The sequence below is a fragment of the Molossus molossus genome, unplaced genomic scaffold (assembly GCF_014108415.1).
Source record: "Molossus molossus isolate mMolMol1 unplaced genomic scaffold, mMolMol1.p scaffold_m16_p_1, whole genome shotgun sequence".
NCBI classification, from domain to species: Eukaryota; Metazoa; Chordata; class Mammalia; order Chiroptera; family Molossidae; genus Molossus; species Molossus molossus.
The window spans coordinates 199,769,966-199,788,577 of NW_023425344.1; the positions used below are offsets into that span (position 1 = coordinate 199,769,966).

At 43.1% G+C, this 18,612-nt stretch overlaps 1 protein-coding gene and 1 pseudogene across 1 annotated transcript in view; one reads left to right on the forward strand and one right to left on the reverse strand.

Moving 5' to 3' along the window:
- The window catches only part of TLN2 (talin 2), a 242,140-nt gene that overhangs the window by 79,818 nt on the left and 143,710 nt on the right, over window positions 1-18,612 (forward strand). The window contains exons 8-14 of the mRNA XM_036268699.1: window positions 3,091-3,154; window positions 4,181-4,285; window positions 7,076-7,231; window positions 13,917-14,018; window positions 14,988-15,064; window positions 17,066-17,246; window positions 18,074-18,187. Coding sequence (XP_036124592.1) covers window positions 3,091-3,154; window positions 4,181-4,285; window positions 7,076-7,231; window positions 13,917-14,018; window positions 14,988-15,064; window positions 17,066-17,246; window positions 18,074-18,187 — 799 coding nt within the window. The remainder of the gene's footprint in view (window positions 1-3,090; window positions 3,155-4,180; window positions 4,286-7,075; window positions 7,232-13,916; window positions 14,019-14,987; window positions 15,065-17,065; window positions 17,247-18,073; window positions 18,188-18,612) is intronic.
- Window positions 11,642-12,819, reverse strand: LOC118640521 (annotated as a pseudogene).

Sequence of the window (18,612 nt, forward strand, 5' to 3'; positions counted from 1 at the left end):
AATCAATTACCGTGAAAGAGGTAATTAGGCTTAGTATGGCAAGCATGTAAGATATATAAATGTCAAATCACTATGTTGTACATATGAAACTAATATATTATAGACCAACTATACTTCAGTTTTTTAATAAAAGAAAAAAATCAATTGATTGTAAAGGTAAGGGTTCATTTCTGGACTCTGCTCTATTCCATTGACCTATATACAGTGATACCTCGGTTCTCGAACATAATTCGTTCCAAGAGGATGGTCGAGAACCGAATTGTTCGAGAACCGAAGCAATGAAACCCAATAGGAAAGCGGACTCCACAAAGCGTCACTCTCTCTCTGCACTCACACTGATGACGCAAGCAAGGCGCGCTGGGCCGAATGAACGCCATTCAGCTCAACTCGGAAGTTCGAGTTCCAAATATTTGTTCGGATTCCGAGACAAAAGTTTCTCGAATCCTGATTTGGTCGAAAACCGAGGCGTTCGAGAACCGAGGTATCACTGTATTTCTACCCTTACATCAGTACTACACTGTCTTTGTTATTGTAGCTTTGTAGTAGATCTGTTTCTTAAAGCCCTGTTACTCTGTTACTTTCACTTCTATCAATAAGCCATTTAAACCCGAGGAACCTGGGTTATTTTCATAAAATTTCTCATGTTGAGATGTGGCTGATTGCATCAGTGTTCTCTCTCATTTTGTAAGCTAATATTTACATCTAGAGTCTTCATTAAATTCAAATTCAATAACATATTTACTTATTTTTAAAAATATTTTATTGTTTGAGAGAGAGAGAGAAACATTGGTTGGTTGCCTTCCATACACTCACTGACCAGGAATTGAACCCACAATTCTTCAGTGCACAGGATGGCTTTCCAACTAACTGAGCCACACCAGCCAGGGCTATATTTAGTTATTTTTTAATTTATTGCCAAGAATACTTCCTGGTGGTATTGTATACTTCCTGTTGCATCAGAGAGAAGGCATATATTGTATAGTTATCCCACTTTTATTTATTTATTTATTTTCCAGATAGAGTGGGAGGGAGAGAGAGAGAGAAAGAGAGCAACATCTATGTGAGAGAGACACATCAACTGGTTGCCTCCTGCACGACCCCGACCAGGGCCGGGGACAAACGACAACCTTGGTATGTGCTCTTGACCAGAATCGAACCCATGACTCATTGGTCCGCGGGCCAACACTCTACCGCTGAGCCAAACCAGCCAGGGCTCCCACTTTTATTAATATACGAATTGATCAATGGGTTTGGATCAGACTGATCGTCTGTTATAAAGTTCCCCATTAACATGTCACATATTGGTTTTAGCAGCCACTCATGCTTATTTAGATCAATTCCCTGTTTCCTTAAGAGTTGTAAAACAATGGTTTTGGACTTCTGTTATTCCTTCTGCATTTATTAGCTTTATTTCTTTCCCCTTTTCACTTTTTGTTATGGTTTGGTGCCCTAGCACCCTCTTAAGGTGACCAAAGATTCTTTTAAAGGATCTTTATGGACTTTTATATACCTGTGTTTTTGCCCATCATGATTATCATTCTTTCTGAAGCTCATATTGCCCCCTGGGGGAGGCGATGTAGGTGAGGGAGTAGGTGAGTCATGAATTATAATTGTTGGAGCTGGGTGCTGTGTTCATTACACTGTTTTCTCTCCTTTAGTATGTGATTTTTTTAAAATACATTTTTATTGATTTTTGAGAAAGAAAAGTGAGAAAGAGAGAAACAGAGACAGAGAAGCATTAATTGGCTGCCTCCTGCACGCCCCCTACTGGGGATCAGGCCTGAAACCCAGGCATGTGCCCTAACCAGGAATCAAACTGGTGACTTTTTGGTGCAAGGGCTGACACTCAATCAAATGAGCCACACTGGACAGGACTAGTATAAGATTTTTTTAAATCATCCCATTTTTGGTCAGTGGTTACCCCTTGGTATTGGCTCTAATCATTTTGACAGCTTCCATGATCTCAGACATAAGCAGCACAGGAACATGTTATGCATTTCCTGCTCCAGAGCTAGAAGCAGTCATTTCTCCAAGGATCTCTGATTCCTTTTAGTGGGAATGGTATTTGAAGACTGCCTGGCCAAGGTGCTGGGGTGCCTGTTTCCAGCAGGTGGTCCTTGCCCTTAGCCTTCTAAGTGGGCCCAACTAGAAAATAACTATGTTTTTCAGAAAAAGAAAAATGAATCAGATATACAGGTCATTATTTCCAATTTAAATGAAAGATTGCAGGGTTTTCATTGAACTCTTTTGACTTTATATTTTTATCTCTTATGCTAAAAATGTTGGTTACCACTAACGTAATTACTCACTTTAGCCTAATTACATATAACATGTTATATAATGTAATATCCTAATTTTATATAGATAAAGTTATGTGTGTATAAAGAGGGAGAGAGTTTTAAAGTAATGGTATCAATATTTGACAAGTCTGCTGTGGCTCATTTCATCTTTAAGTGTCTCTCACTAGAGATTCATAGTGAGAAGACTGTTTTTCAGTGTTACCTGAAATCATTTTTCTCTCTGTAGTTATGCTGTCAACTTGATGTACTGTTAGTTCATTTGTTTCTATTTGCTTGAGATTTTTTGGTATTGCTTTCCCCCCTCTTTGTCATGTGGTTCTAAGTGAAAAAGTGAAAAAGCAACTATACTCCAAGGACTGTTTACAGAGGGTTATTTTTCATCCTTGTCCTCTCCTTGGTTTTCTCTTCTTCCCGTAATCCCTTTTATTAGTACTAGGCATATTGTCCTATCCTTTTAAAAATGCATATTCACAATATAAAATGAAGAACATGTCCCCCTTTTCTTATAAAGCACAGCATGCTAGACACGCTTGTGCCCTTTACTGTGTCCCTCCACAATATATCCTGGAAATTCTTTCATATTTGACTATGTTAGCTTTACCCTTATTATCAGACTGGTTTTGTGTATGTGTCCTATTGAAGTGCATTGTGGGACGTGGCAGTTTGTTATTCATTAGAACCAGAAATACTGGGAAAGCTAGTGACTTAACAGTGAGTTTTACAAAAAGTCTTTTTTTTTTTTTCCATCATATATAAATGCTATACTTTTTTTTTTCTTCCTCTCTCTCAGTCTAAAAGAATTCCTGCCCAAAGAATATATCAAGCAGAGAGGAGCTGAAAAGAGAATATTTCAGGTATTGGGAATGTAAATTTATTCTCCTCCTCACTTCCTGTCCTCATTTGTTAGTATGAGAGGGGCCTCTGCACATGATAGTTCTGTACCCCATGCATGTACTCAGCTATATACTGAATGCTCAGTGGCTCGAGAGTAAAGAAGCTGACAGTTCTACTTTGGGCAGATTTATTATCTTAATCCAGACCTTCTTGCTAAAGGTTACTTAGCCCTTCTGAAAAAAAAAAATGTGCATTCATTTAATTTCCAAGGCATTATCTTGGTAGCATTAAAACAAGGCGGTTTGCCATTGTGCACTGAGGAAGAAGCTACAAGTTGCTTCTTTGTCCAGAGACTGGTTTTTGAAGCTAGAATGTGGGAACTGGTACCTTTTTAAAATTCAGGTTTATTCTAAAAGAGAGCTGTTTATTCTAGGCAACCAGTAAGAAAGGCCCTATCGTCAGCTTTGCCGTGAAACACTCACTCTAGTAAATCCGAAATATCAAAGTCATCTTTGATGTTGAAATGTAAATATAAGTTAAAATGTAAATTTCATGTGTATAAAACATATTTTCCACCGAGTATTGTTTCCAGATGGTATGATGCACCGACACTAGTATCACCGGCTCTTTGGGAAACCGTATGCTGTGGATGATGTTAGGGTGACATCTCCCCTGGACAAACACATTTGTCTAGCTCTCATTTAAAGTGTTGGTTCTGAGCCTTTCGGTACACGGAGTCCTTGGAAAAGTGGATACTAATTATGGACCCCGTTCCTGCCACGCTGCACATGCATGAACTGGTGCATATTGTTGTGCTATCTGTAGGGAGCTTGGGCTCAACTCCTAGTTAAGGAGCACTGCCGTCACACTGTCCGTGTGCTCTGACTCTCGGTGAGTAGGAACATGTGTCATGGCGGGGTCCCCACACAGATGCTTATTGATCAGTCGTAGCCACACTACATCTCCACCTTTAGGAACACCTCTCACCAAGTCCACCTGCTGGCGGAGCTGCAGTAACTGGTCCCTGCTCACTCTCACTTCTGCAGGAGCACAAGAACTGTGGAGAGATGAGTGAGATAGAAGCCAAGGTCAAGTACGTCAAACTCGCCCGGTCCCTGCGGACATACGGCGTGTCCTTTTTCCTGGTGAAGGTGAGTTGGGCAGGGTGGTGGACAAAGTGTCTGCTTTTCCCACCTCTTTTTCCTTTGTTAAAGTGTTCACTGTTAAGGTTGGTTTGTCATCCCTAGACCCCTAGCATTTGCAGACGTAGCATCTGGCCAATAATGACAGGAGTTTAGCTGCTGGACAGACTTGAAGTGCATGAGCTCAGGCTGGTGGGTGAGCCTCGCGGCCCACGGGCAGCTGTGTCTGGGCTTGGCTCACCGTCTCGGCTCTAAAGTCGCTGCAGGGCGTGTTCACTTTTTCTCGTGACTTTCCCCCGGGACTGGTTCACTTAAGAGTGCCCTGGACGAGGTGAAGCTTGTTGACCACTGCAGACCAAGTCAGATTCCTGTGGTAAACAAGGAACTTGAGATGTTTACTCGTAGAGGGGTCTGGTATTCCTGTGGCCTTTAGGTCTGCTCTCGTCAGAACTGTTGTCTTCCTACTAGAAGGAAGAGGTGGTTCTTCTAAACTCAACCTGTGAGCTTCAGAGGGAGGCCTTTGGCGGGTGTTAGGTTGACTGATAAACCCTCTCATTTCTCCTTTGTGCATCCTGAGCCCCCTCCTCTACTTTAGTCCCTTCTTTTCTTCAGCCACTCTCAGTTTCACACAGAAAATATCGGGCCCTTGCACATGAAGAAAACATGGGTGAATCACATTGTTGCTAAGAAACATAATTTAGAAGTTGAGTTTCTTATATGTAGAGGGAGTTTTAACTTGTCATGAGGTTTTGGATGCTGCTGATGCCTTCTAAGTAATGACTCCATTTCCCAATATTAATAATGATAATGATGATAATAATAATAGCAACGTTTTGCAAACAATTATATGCCAGGCATACCTTATTTAAATCTATTAACAACACAATGGCAGAACTATCACTATAAACTTCTTTTAAAAATGACAAAACAGGCCCTGGCCAGGAGGTCCAGTGGTTGGAGATTAGACTAACTGGCATCCTCCACCTGCGTATTCACCTCTTGTGGAACCGGCTCTCTTCACAGAGGAACTCTTCTCTGTTTTTCATAAACCTTGGGAGGTTCTTAAAATGCCATGTGCCCCTCCCCAGACACCCACACACTCCTGATGTTGTTATCTCCTCCTCCAGGGAGGAGGCTGGAGGTGTGCTGTGCCCTTCACCATCTGATGGTTTACGACCTGCTATGGGGGTAGGAGGGGGTATTTTCTTCTTTTTTCTGATTACTTTCACCAGAAGAATTACACTGTGGTAGACAGTCTGCCTTTGAAATCAGAGGTATTTTTGAGCTACTCAAATTTGTGTTCTAGTTTTTACCACTCATTGTTACCTGCCTTGGGTGAGTTGCTGGTCTCTTCATTTCAAAACAGGGGTGATGATAATGATGCCAACATTTAGGGCATGCTTGGAAAATTAATGGAACATATTTACTAATATGTAGCACACCCCTGCCCTGTTTTGAATGCCTGTCCCCTTATACATACACCCACTTATATATACACACTTTGTGTGTGCTAATTTGTACATGTATTCCTTGGAGAATGATGGTGTAGGATTGCTAGGTTTCAGCAAATATTATTGGAAAAGTTTGTTTGTTTCCCCTAACAACAAAAAGATGTGCATTAAGTGAAATTTGGGGAATAAGGAAAAGCACAAGAAAATAATACAGATCACTTGAGAGGACTGTTGCCACCATTTTATTGCATAATAAAATTTTATTTTTGAATTGTCTTTTAATATATTCAATTAAAATTTATTCTTAAATTTTTATTCTGTAGGACTGTGCTATGCAAACTGTTTTGTTTTTTTATTTTGTAATATATTGTAAACACTTTATTGCCATGATTCCAATTGTTTTCCTATAACATGAGTTTTAATAGTTGTAGAGTAGTCTGTTATTTGTATGTACCATAATTTATCAAATCCCCTGTTATTGAAAATTTGATTATTTCTAGGTTTTCACTATGATAAACTCTAGTTGAGCCTTCTTGAGGCACACAGTCTTCACACCCATTTATGAGCTGTGTTTGAATAAGTTCCTAAAAGCAAGATGTGTCAAAAGTAGAAATATTTCTAAAGATTTGTAATATTATCAGCACATTTTCTTCCTTAAAGGCTTTGCCATTTTCATTTTCCATCAATAATGGTTCCCCTTTATACTTTCTTCAAATCTGAGTATCAATTTTTTAAAAATCTGCCATTTTATATGCATGAAAATGTATCCAATTGCTGATTACTTTATTATTTTAAACAGTTTCTGTTCTTGGCTAATTATTGTTATTTGATTTCACATACACTGTATATGAAGTTTTTTATCCTTGTATTTGTTGTAAATAGTTATTCCTGAAATTTGCTTTTTCATTTTGTTTATGGTGAGGTTTCTTTTTCTCTTACCGCTCTCTCTCTTTTTAGATGTATTGAAGTCCCTGTATTTTGTAGTTAAAGCTATTAATATTTTCCTTTATTTTATTTTTTTTATTTTGGTGTTTGTGCTAAAAAGTCATTTCCCACCCAGTGATCACAAAAATATCCACCTATAAGTTTCTTCTAAATTATTAACCTATCTTGATTTTGGGTGTGAGTGACAGGTAGGGGTCCATTATTTTAATAGGCATGACTACTGTTTCTTAAATTATTAAAACTGATAGTCATAAAAGAGTTTTGAGAGTCCTCAGTCCTTCCTTTTTTGAAGCACCGTGTATGTAAGTTGACCACAGGTAAAACACTGCAAAGTCACTGATTATTTGGCAAAACCAGATGTATTCGGAGGAAGAGCACTGACTCTTGGTGTCTCCTGGTTCAGGAAAAGATGAAAGGCAAGAACAAGCTGGTGCCTCGCCTGCTGGGCATCACCAAGGACTCCGTGATGCGCGTGGACGAGAAGACCAAGGAAGTGCTGCAGGAGTGGCCGCTCACCACGGTCAAGCGCTGGGCAGCCTCACCCAAGAGCTTCACGTTGGTAGGGACTGGCAGAGGGCAGTGGGGGCCCACGCGACCTTGGCTAATATCATGGGGCAGGAGAAACAATACAAGCTGCTGGGTTTCCCTGGCCTTAGTGAGCAGTGTGGAGAGGGCCAGATGTGGGAGTCCATGGGGCAGGGTGGAGACTGGTCTAGAACTGAGGGAGAGATACAAAAGCTGGGTCTCCTTGGTCCCCCCTTTCTCTCGGGTACTTTAAGTAAGACTGTCACAGCTCCTTAACTGGGAAGAGCTGACCAAAAGATGCTTCTCAGTCTTCTGTGCCCCTGACTCCATCCCTAGCTTATCCTAAAGGAACCTGCAAGGCCCTGAGGCCCATACAAAGGCTCCCCTTTATCTCTAGTTGTTATAGAAGTTCCTAAGAACGGTGACATCTTGCTGAGGTGTGTCTTCCCAGCCTGCCTAGAAAGAAGGCATGCTGTGTAGTGGAAATAGCGGAAACTTTGGGGTAGTGTTCAAAACCAGCGTGTCATTTCCGAGCCTGTGGCCTTGCTCAAGTTGTCTGTCTCTCTGAGCATTCATTTCCTCAGCTGTAAAATGTGGATAGTAATACCTCTTTCTAGGATTGCTAGGATCACCTGACATGATAATGATAAAATGCCCAGTGAAATACATGGATAATATGCACACCGTGTGTGTGTTCTATGCCTTCAGACCTCCGAGCTCCTCCCAACCTCAGCATTTACTCTTAGCAGAGCATAATGGTGTAGCCTGAACTAATAGTCACACTTACATGTGAGAACTAATAGGGCAAGTTGAGCAATAAGAGAAATAAAAAAACCAAAAACATTAAAATTTGCCATTTTCTTCACAACTCCTGAAGTGCGCTATTCTCCAGCTCACTGAACACTCGCAATGTCAGCTGGCGTTGCGGCAAGACCTCAATGGGGCATCGGGAAAGAAGGTGTCAAGAAGTGGCCTTGGAGGGAGTAATCAGGTGTCTAAGTTGATCATTGATTGGTAGACTCATGCCAGTTGGAAGAAATCTTCAGAAAACATACCTATAATCAGTAACAGCTGTACCTGCATGGCTCTTAAAAGCGAGCGTTCCTGCTTAGAGGACTACGTTCTCCTTTTCCATTGTAGGAAGTTGTGGGTCATTCCCCAAATAGAAACATCAAGAACATGTTAGTTAGAAATACAGCAGGTCTTCAAATAATGTCGTTTCATTGTAACATTGATGGGATGCCGCAAGAACTTAACTCTTACTTATATCAGTGAGCCTTTGGGAAAACTTGTTTTATTACGTTGTTTCCCATAAAGTCATAGAACCCATTGATGAGGTTAAGAGAGAACTTATATAGAAGAAACTGCTTGAAAGGGTTGAAAGTGGTTGACTGAGTTGGGGGTGGGAGGGTGGAAAGTGAAGGCGGACATGTGTAGGGCTGGGGATGGCTCTGTCATTATACACCTTTGAGCAATATCGGTCTTTTAAAACTAGGTTCAGCTACTGCTTTGTTAAAAACAGAATGTGACCTAAAAATAAGCAACAGTTATCAATCTCAGTAACTACCTCAAGCAAAAATCAGTGAATTATCATTATGTTATTAAAATATAAAGTTGGATTTAGGCTTGTAATATGTAATATTTGTTTCCTTCCTATTCCTAGCCTTAATTTAATTTTCAAGTATTTGGAGATTTTCCTGTCATCTGTTACTGATTTTTACTTTGATTGTGTTACGGTCAAAGAACATATTATATATAATTTTACTTCTTAGCATTTTAAGATTTGTTTTATATCTTAGGTTATGATCATGCTTGGAGAATGTTCTCTGAGTGATGGAAAAGAATGTGTATTCTTCTATTGGGTGGATTGTTCTATAAATATCAGTTAGATCCTGTTAGTTAAAGGTGTTGTTCCAGTAGTCAATATCCTTGTTAGTTTTCTGTCTACTTATTCTCTCAATTCCCAACAGCAACTCTGGCGTTTTCTTTATCTCCTTTTATCTCTATTAGTTTTTGCTTTCTGTGTTTTGAAGCTCCGTTGTTTGATTTCTGTACATCTGAGATTCCTTTATCTTCTTAATGGAGAAATTGTTTTATTGTTTCATTTTTTCTTCCTAGAGAATTTATTGCTCTGAAACCTTTTTTTATCTTTTAATAATATAGCCACTCATATTTTAAATGAGTGTTTGCATGTCATACTTTTTCTATCCTTTTACTTTCAGCCTAGTTATATTGTTATATTTGGTTTTTTTTCTTTCTTTCTTTTTTTTTTTTTTTAATCCTCACCCGAGGACATTTTTCCATTTTTTGTTCAGGTAGAGTGGGAGGGAGAGAGAGGAACAGAGAGAGAGAGAGAAACATCGATGAGAAAGGAACACATCGAGTAGCTGCCACCCACACAACCGACCAGGGCCGGGGACAAACTTCAACCGAGGTACGCGCCCTTAGCGGGAACCGAACCCAGGTCTCTCAGGACCGCAGGCCAACGCTCTAACCGCTGAGCCAAACCGGCCAGGGCTATATTGTTATATTTGAAATGTGTTTCATGGAGAGAGCATAGAGTTGGGTTGTGGTGTGTTTTTTAAATCCACCCTGTCCGTGTATGTCTTTTAATTGGCATGATTAGACCATTGGCTTTTTACCTAATTTTTTATGTTAGGGCTTACGGCTACCATTTTATAATTTTTTCAGTTTGTCACCTCTATTTTGTTTTCTTCTGTTTTTCTTGCCTTCCTGTGGGTCACGAACATTTTTTGGAGTTTAATTTTTTATTTATGTTTTTTAGTGTATCTCTTTGTATGGTGTTCTTAGTAATTTTTCTAGTTGTTACCATATGCATATGAAATTAATTATTGCCTCCTGGCGTCATTGTTTCACCACTTCAAGTGTAGGAACCTTACTTCCATTTAGATCTCTGTACTCTCCACTTTTTTTTTTTTTTATTGTTGAAAGTATTACAGTTATCCCTCTTTCCCCTACTGATACCCCCCTCCACACACACACACACACACACACGCACACACACACACTCACTGCACAGCCTGCCCGTGCCTTCACCACACTGTTGTCTGTGTCCACTGGTTGTGCAAATATGCATGTAAGTCCTTTGGTTTCTCTCTTCCCACCCCCGTAACTCCCGCCCTCTGAGGTCTGTCAGTCTGTTCCCTCCTTCCGTGTCTCTGGATCGATTTTGTTCATCAGCTTATTTTGTTCATTGTATTCCACAAATAAGTGTGATCATGTGATACTTGTCTTTCTCTGACTGGCTCCCCACTTTTTGAGTGTTATTGTTTAAATATTCCATGTGCATTGAGCACCACATGAGATGGTGTTAGATCTTTTGCTTCAACCATAAAATATGATTTTAAAAATTTATGAGGTGAAGGATAGTCTATTATATTTATTTCTATTTTTATTCATCCTGTTGTTCTTTTTTTTTAATTTTAAACTTTCCAGCCTTCTTCTGTTACCATTTTCTTTATGTTTGGAGAGCTTCCTTTAGCCATTCTTTAAAGGTAGGTCAACTAACAACACACATTCTCTTAGTTTATTTTTTCATCTGAGAGTGTTACTTCCCCTTTATTTATGAAGGTTAATTTTGCCAGATACAGGATTGAAATTAGAACTTTCTGTCATGCAAGTTCATTTATAGATTGTTTGTTTCTAGATAATATGTCACTTTTCTTCCACTTTTTTAAATATTTCTCTTTGTCCCTGTTTTTCAAAAGTTCTTGTTGTGGGCACGTTCTTCCTCCTTTCTCCCCCCCCCCCCCCCCCCCCAGGCAGGCATCTTCTAAACTCTAAGAGACCCCAAGAGACCTGCATCCAGGGGAGCAATGGGCAGCAGTGGCTTGTCCTGGGCTAACCCCCGGAACCTGTCTCCAAGGCCCCCTTTTCTCTGACTTCCCAGTGAGCCAAAGCAGCCCTGCCTCAGCTCTTCTGTCGCTTCTTCTATGCTCAGCCCTTTCTTGTTTCACTGAAATACATTTTTTTTAAGTTCTTGGTGTGGATTTCTTAGGGGTTCTTCTGTGTGGTCTGATGCTCTTTTCTCCTCCTGGGATTCTACTGATGATATGGATGTTAGATCTTCTGTTATTGTCCCACAGATCATTGATGCTCTGTTTGTTCTCTTTTCTCTCTGTTGTTCTTATTGACTAAGTTCAAGTTTACTGATCCTCTCGTATCTTCACACTACTATTTAGTCTCTTCTGTGAGGTTTTAATTCGGTTATTGCATTTCTCAGTCCTATAATTTTTTTTAAGTTAATTCACCTTTGTTAATAAAAGTCATAGTTCCTTCTGCTGGTGACAACTTGTTGTCTCAGTACAGGCTATCTCAAGAAAGAACTGGTTCAAGTAAGTTTTGGAGAAGGAAAAATACTTTCATCAACACTCACTCCACAGTATAAAAGGCACCAGGTTCTCTCCTAGAGTTATGAGCAGAATCCCAAAGCAGCATAAAATCATTTTCAGGGATCAATATCTGCATCCTCAAACTGTCCAGCAACTGTGGGTGTAGTATCTGCCTCCATCCCATCATGAGCTTCCACATCACATTCTTCTCCATCATAACCATCTGCATCTTCATCCTCAGGATCTGGGTGCGAAGCCCGGCATTCACACATTGCCGTGAACATTGCCTCCAGTGCTGGTTTATCACTAGGTTCAAATCTAAACTCAGCAATAGGTTCAACATCATCATCACTGTCTTCCTCGTCTTCATCAACAGGTTCTTTTGATTCTTCTCCAAACTTGGCATTCACCATAACATATAAATGCTCTCGTGGATAGGCATTTAGATCCCTGGATACTGCATGCAAACTACTGGTGGGGTGTTCCAGTGAGAATCCCAATCCAGAGCCATCTAACCAAGACAGGCGATCTCAGCGATGTACAGAGTGCCTGTGCCGAGGCCCTTCCCGTTCAGCACCATCTCGGTGTCTGGCTGCTGCTGCCGGAGCCCCTTGGCTGATCCGGAAACTTTTGAGGAGGCTCACTGCGGAGTGAGGGCCGGAGTGAGGACCGAGACACAGACCGAGAGGGAGTTCAAACACAGCTAAACCCGGCTCGCCGCGTCCCGCTCCCTCAGTTCTATCATTTTTATTTGGTCTTTTTTAATGACTTGGATTTGAAACTTATTTTCTCACTTGTTTCAGGATGATTTCTCATTGATAGTTTAAACGTTTTTTTTTGTTTTGTTTTTTTATCCTCACCCAAGGATATTTTTCCATTTTTTGTACAGATAGAGTGGGAGGGAGAGAGAGGAAGAGAGAGAGAGAGAGAGAGAAACATCGACGTGAAGGGACACATCGAGTGGCTGCCACCCGCACGACCAACCAGGGCCGGGGACAAACTGCAACCGAAGTACGTGCCCTTAGCGAGAACCGAACCCGGGTCTCTCCGGACCACAGGCCGACGCTTTAACCGCTGAGCCAAACTGGCCAGGGCCGTTTTTTTTTTGTTTTATGATGGCTACCTTAAAACCCATCTCAGATCATTCCAATATCCGATTCATCTCAGTATCAGCATCAATTGATTATCTTTCCTTACTCATCTTGTAGTCGTCCTGGTTCTGGATATAAACAGCAATTTTCAGTTGATTCCTATATATTTGGTCACACATCAGAACTGCTGATTTTATGTAAATGTTCTGTTTCAGCCCTGGCCAGTTTGGCTCAGCGGTTAAAGCGTCGGCCTGCGGTCCGGAGAGACCCGGGTTCGGTTTCCGCTAAGGGCACGTACTTCAGTTGCAGTTTGTCCCCGGCCCTGGTTGGTCGTGCGGGTGGCAGCCACTCGATGTGTCCCTTCACAATGATGTTTCTCTCTCTCTCCCCCTTCCTCTCTCTCCCTCCCACTCTATCTGTACAAAAAATGGAAAAATATCCTCGGGTGAGGATAAAAAATAAATGTTCTGTTTCACCGGTCACCTTAGGTAGACTTAGAGTGCAGTGTGCTAGCCTAGCTTTGTGGGGTTTCCTTGCCATGACAGTCCGTTTTCTGAGCCTTGCAAGGCTATTCTGGGCTACTTTGTCCTCTTGACACTGCTGGGATTCTTGCTCGAACCTCGTTGCAGGTTTCTGTGAAGGAAGAAGGCACTTCCCTGGGCCACCTGCTGTTGCTGGATGACCTTTTGAGGGGAGGCAGAAGCCCCTGGACCTGAATCTCGTTATGCCACTGGGTGGAGGACAGGAAGACTCGGGGCTTCACTGTGGCCACTGCTGCAAAAGGGTCAGCACCTTGCAGCCTGGGCTGTGGAGCAGGGGCTGGGGTGCCTGGGCTGGCACTGCTCTGCAGCTGCAGCGGACGCCAGCCCGGCCGTGCAGCTCGGTCAGGACTCCCCGCTTGGTCTCTGTCGAGCTTCCCCTCTTTGGTCCTTTGGGCAGAGAGCGCAGGCTTTTCAGAAACTGCTTGTTGGAGGTCCCCAGTGTCAGGCCTATCTAGCACCCAAACCTGGGGGTAAAGGGATATAAAATACAACCCAAGAAGTCACCAAATGTAGCCTCTCAAGTCCTGAGGTCCCCAGCTCGTTCACTGTTTTAGCTTTCAGGGCCCTTTTACCACTGTTTGTCAAATACGTTTTTGGATGGCTGGTGGTATTTAGAGGGGAAGAGCAGGGACACGCTGAGTCTATGCCATTTGGAACCTGGACCTGCTCGCCTTTAAAACTACTGATATATCTGATTTCGTTATATTTCTTCTAATGCTGTTTTTCCCCCCCAGGATTTTGGGGAGTATCAGGAAAGTTACTATTCAGTACAAACCACTGAGGGAGAGCAAATATCCCAGCTGATTGCAGGCTACATTGATATCATCCTCAAAAAGGTATTTCTTACTGATGCAGATTGGGAAAGCAAGGCTTCTTTACTAAGACTCAGTGTAGATGATGTAACTACCTGGCCCGGGAGTGGGGAGTGGGGGAGGAGTGGGGGGGACGCTTATTTGAAGTACTTGATTCACTAATTTAATCTTTGATGTTGAGATCGCTTGCATGTGTGGTCTTTGACCCCGAGCTTCTAAGAGAATGTCTGATCTTGCTGCAGATCATCTGTGTCATTGACAGCCGGGTAATTAGCAATAGTGCATCACTTGGCTACTAAATGAACCTAACTAACCCCTGGGCATCTTCCTCGCTAGGTGTCATGTACACTTCATAGCCTCTGTAGAGACCCACATTGAGGGTCTGAAAATGTTCTTTGCATTTTTCACGTGTTTTTTATTCCCCAAATATAATAGGGGTATATGCCCTAGTGGAATATAGACAAGTTTTCTAAAGCTTTTAATTTTTTAGATGTTTTTATTGACCTTTTTTAGAGAGAGGAAGGATGAGGGAGAGAAAGAGAGAGAAAAACATCATTGTGAGAGAGAAACATTGATCGGTTGCCCTGGCACACACACCCTGACCAGGGAGTGAACCTGCAACCTGGGTATATGCCCTGACCAGGAATCGAACCATTGATCTTCTGGCGCATGGGATGACAACCAACTGAGCCACACCGGCCAGGGCTAGTTTTCTAAAGCTTTAAGATTCAGCCCATTCCGATAACCAAGTTCTACTAGAATATTAATATTTGCATCTTGATTTTAACTGTATCAAATTAGGTCTATGCAATAATAAATGCAGAAGACTTATCTCTCTATATATTAAATAATTTATTTTTTATGTTTATTATTGCTTTTGTTCACCTATAACATGTTAAATATCCAATCTAAGGAATTTGGTGTAAACCTTAACATTTTTGCTTTTGTGGCATCTTTTAAAAGCTTTACGTTTGTGTCTTGTTTTACCTCCAGAAACAAAGCAAAGATAGATTTGGACTAGAAGGTGATGAGGAGTCAACTATGTTAGAAGAGTCCGTTTCCCCAAAAAAGTAAGTCTTGTTAAAGAGCTGCCTTCTCCCTGCGTGGTGGGTTCTGCAGCTCTGGGCCTGCTCTCCGACATTCTTCCCGTGCAGGAGCTGGTAGTGGGCAGGGTCGATGAGTCCTACTTCTGGAAGTGTGCCTCCCGACCATCAGTGTCCATATTATGGGTGTCTGGGGAGCAGGGGTTAGTGATTTCAGGGAGTCTCTGAACAAAATGTGTTTAACTCCATCTTCCGAGGCAGTGAACATTCATGAGTCCTAGTCTGCATTTCTGATGTGAATCTCATAAACTGCATCGTGTCCATCAAAGGGCTAGAGAGGGAGCTTTTGTCTGATTCTGTCCCTCTGAGGGGAGGGATCCAGCCAGGGCAGGGTTACTGTTTATGGGCCACTTGCTACATGCCACACTTGATACATGTATTGTGAGGCAGCAGAGGGAAGGGGTTAAGAACGTGGACTCTGGAGCCAGACTTTGGGTTCATTCAAATCTGGGGGCTGTTTTTTTAATTTGTGGGCTTGCGGACATTATGAATTTTCTCTGCCCCCTTGATCTCATCTATAAAATGGGAATAATGATAACACCTCCTTATAAGTTTTATTTTGATTATTGACTTACTAATGAAGCACGTGAAACAGTGCCTGGCACAGAATAAATGTTTGCTGTTGTCATCATCATCATCATCATCATTTTAAATTCAGAAGTGTCTCAATGTAGCCCCATTTTATTGATGAGGAAACAGACTTATTAAAATTAAGTAACATCTAATAAGTAACACTCGGATGGAAACCTGTGCAGCCACCCCCTTTATGATAAATAGAGCAGTGTGATAACTTCTCTGTCTTTACTGTGTGTCCAACGGGCCATCTCATTTGGCCCCAACAACCCCCTATGGAAGAGGACCCAGACGTTGTCATCCGCATTCATAGATGAGGAAACTGAGGCTCGTGGAAGTTAGTGGAGGTGCCTTCATGTGGCATAGCCAGGGCTCAGGTTCAGATCTTGTGGTATTTCCTACGGTCCACCACCAGACGGTCCTCGCTGCCCCAGCGTTGGAACTTGCTTAGTCGCAGTGACTGTTCTCTGACATCGCCACCCTGCACCTCTTTCTCACAATTTGCTTCCTAGACACCTTGCAGGGGTTTCTCCTTTAATGTACAGGTGGGAACCAAACTTGAGGTGATGCATGTCGAGTACTGTACTTACTACCTCTGGGCCACACACCTTAAGTTCTTAGAACTATTAATGACCATTAGATGGAAATTAGTAAGTTAATTACTAATTAATTCTTACCTTCATATGCTTCAAGTCCTTTGCACTTACCATTCATTTGAAGAAAATATTAAGAAGTGAAAAATTAATATATTGTGTTTTACTATGCCCCAAGAGTCTTCCCAGAATTAAGTTGAAACCATCTGAAAGAGTTGTCAGTCTGTTCTGTCATCAAGGCTCCAAGGGTGTTTGAACACCCTCCATGGTCAATGGCATTGGACCTGTGGGAGGGGATCGAAGCTGGGGGAGGTTTTCTTTACATTTATTTCCATACATCTTCCTTCAAGTTAAGGATAAATGTCCCCGTGCCTAGAATAGAATCGTGCATGCAGTAGATATTGAATGAATGCTATTTCGTAGGATTTACTGCATAGGTCAGTGTATCCAAAACTCACTTATGCCTGGAACATCACTGTCAGGACTATCTGTGTGTATGTGTGTGTGTGTGTGTGTGTGTGTGTGTGTGTGTGTGTGTGATAAGAACAACTGATTGTTCTTATACTGTGAACCTACTGCATACATTGGGAGTGGTTATTTATATTGCTGTTTTAAAAGGATTCACCTCAGGGTCCTTCCACGGAGCACTTTAGTCTGCCTCTTCGTTCCCAGTTCTGTCTACATGCTTCTTTTCAGTTGGCCCCCACAGCATAAAGCAGCAAACATCTGTGACACTGGGGATGTCTGTGCCTCTCCAGGTGAGTGGCCACCTCGCAGTGACCAAACTGCCTGTCCCCTGCAGGTCCACCATCTTGCAGCAGCAGTTCAACCGGACCGGGAAGGTGGAGCACGGCTCGGTGGCGCTGCCGGCCGTGATGCGCTCGGGCTCCAGCGGGCCCGAGACCTTCAACGTTGGCAGCATGCCCTCGCCGCAGCAGCAGGTCATGGTTGGGCAGATGCACCGAGGCCACATGCCCCCGCTGGTGAGGCTTCCCGGGCACTCGCCCTGCACAGCCGTATGCTGCTCCTGGTGTGCAGGGAGGGGCACCGACCGTGGGATAGGTTGTGTGTCATCCACTCTCTTGCTGGTTCCTGTTCGGACCCTGGCTCTTCAGCTGCGCAGTCCTGACACCTAACTCTCAGCATGTTTTCTTTTAATTGGGTGGCTCTGTAACTTCCTGTCTAGGATCACAGTTGTCCTCTGGGGCTAGAAAAGAAGCAGTGGCCTCTCCATGTGACCAGCGACTCAGAGGTAGAAACCTACTTCCTGCCTTAGCAGCATCAAGCTGCTAATTAGCCCAGATGCCCCTTGGAGAGTCTTAGGAATAGACCAGGTCTGTAGTGAGCCACTCTTCCCCGAGTGGATCGCTGGTTCCTTCTACTGTGTTGGTCTACCTGCTGCAGTCTCTGGGGTCTGCTCGGGGATCCTGTGCTGTTGGGCAAGAACTGTTTGAAGGCTGAAGAGCCTGAGCTCCGAAGTAATCGGCTCTGAGGAAGCGCGTCGGCTGGGGGTTCAGGTGCAAGCCCTACTTGTTTCCCGAGAGGGCTTCTGGTGCAACACGTTGCCCATGCCTGAGGTCTTGTGTCCTCAGTACTCAAGGATCCGACCCCCTTAGCTCCCTTGTGAGGACTCTTTTCAAGCCTTCTTGTCAGGGAATGAAGTTTTCCAAAGGGAGGTGGTTTGGGCAGTTGTGCAGCTGTACCCTGGCCACTCTGTTTCGAGCCCGAGTTCAGTGTCACCTCCTTTTGTGTAGAGGGCTGTCAGTGCTCAGGGCATGTATGACCACCACGTGTCCATCTGTCTCTGCAGACTTCGGCCCAGCAGGCCCTCATGGGGACCATCAATACGAGCATGCACGCTGTCCAGCAGGCCCAGGACGACCTCGGCGAGCTTGACTCGCTGCCGCCTCTGGGTCAGGATATGGTGAGTAGTGTTCATGGTCTTCATCCAGTGTTTCTGCCCAGGCGGAAAACAGGGTCGTGCATTCTGTCTGCACTCAGCCAGGTGAACCTCTGCCTTTAGCTGGGTGTCGTTTCCAAGGTGATGAGTCGTTGTCTCAGGTTTTACCCACAGGAGGAGAGAACATAGGGTGCTACTGGCTGTGGGCAGTGCCTGGCGATGTCTGACAACTTGGACCCTAGAGTCACATCTTGTAGACTCACATCCCAGCTCCGCTGCTCAGAGGCTGTGAGGCCTGGGCGTGTCATCACCTGCAGTTAGCACGCACCTAACACGTGGGAGCACACTGAGTATGAGCTGCTTTCGTGCTTGAGCACGCGTCGGAATCGCCTGGAGGGCTTTCTACAACAGATTGCTGGGCCTCTCCCCCTGTTTCTGACCCAGTAGGA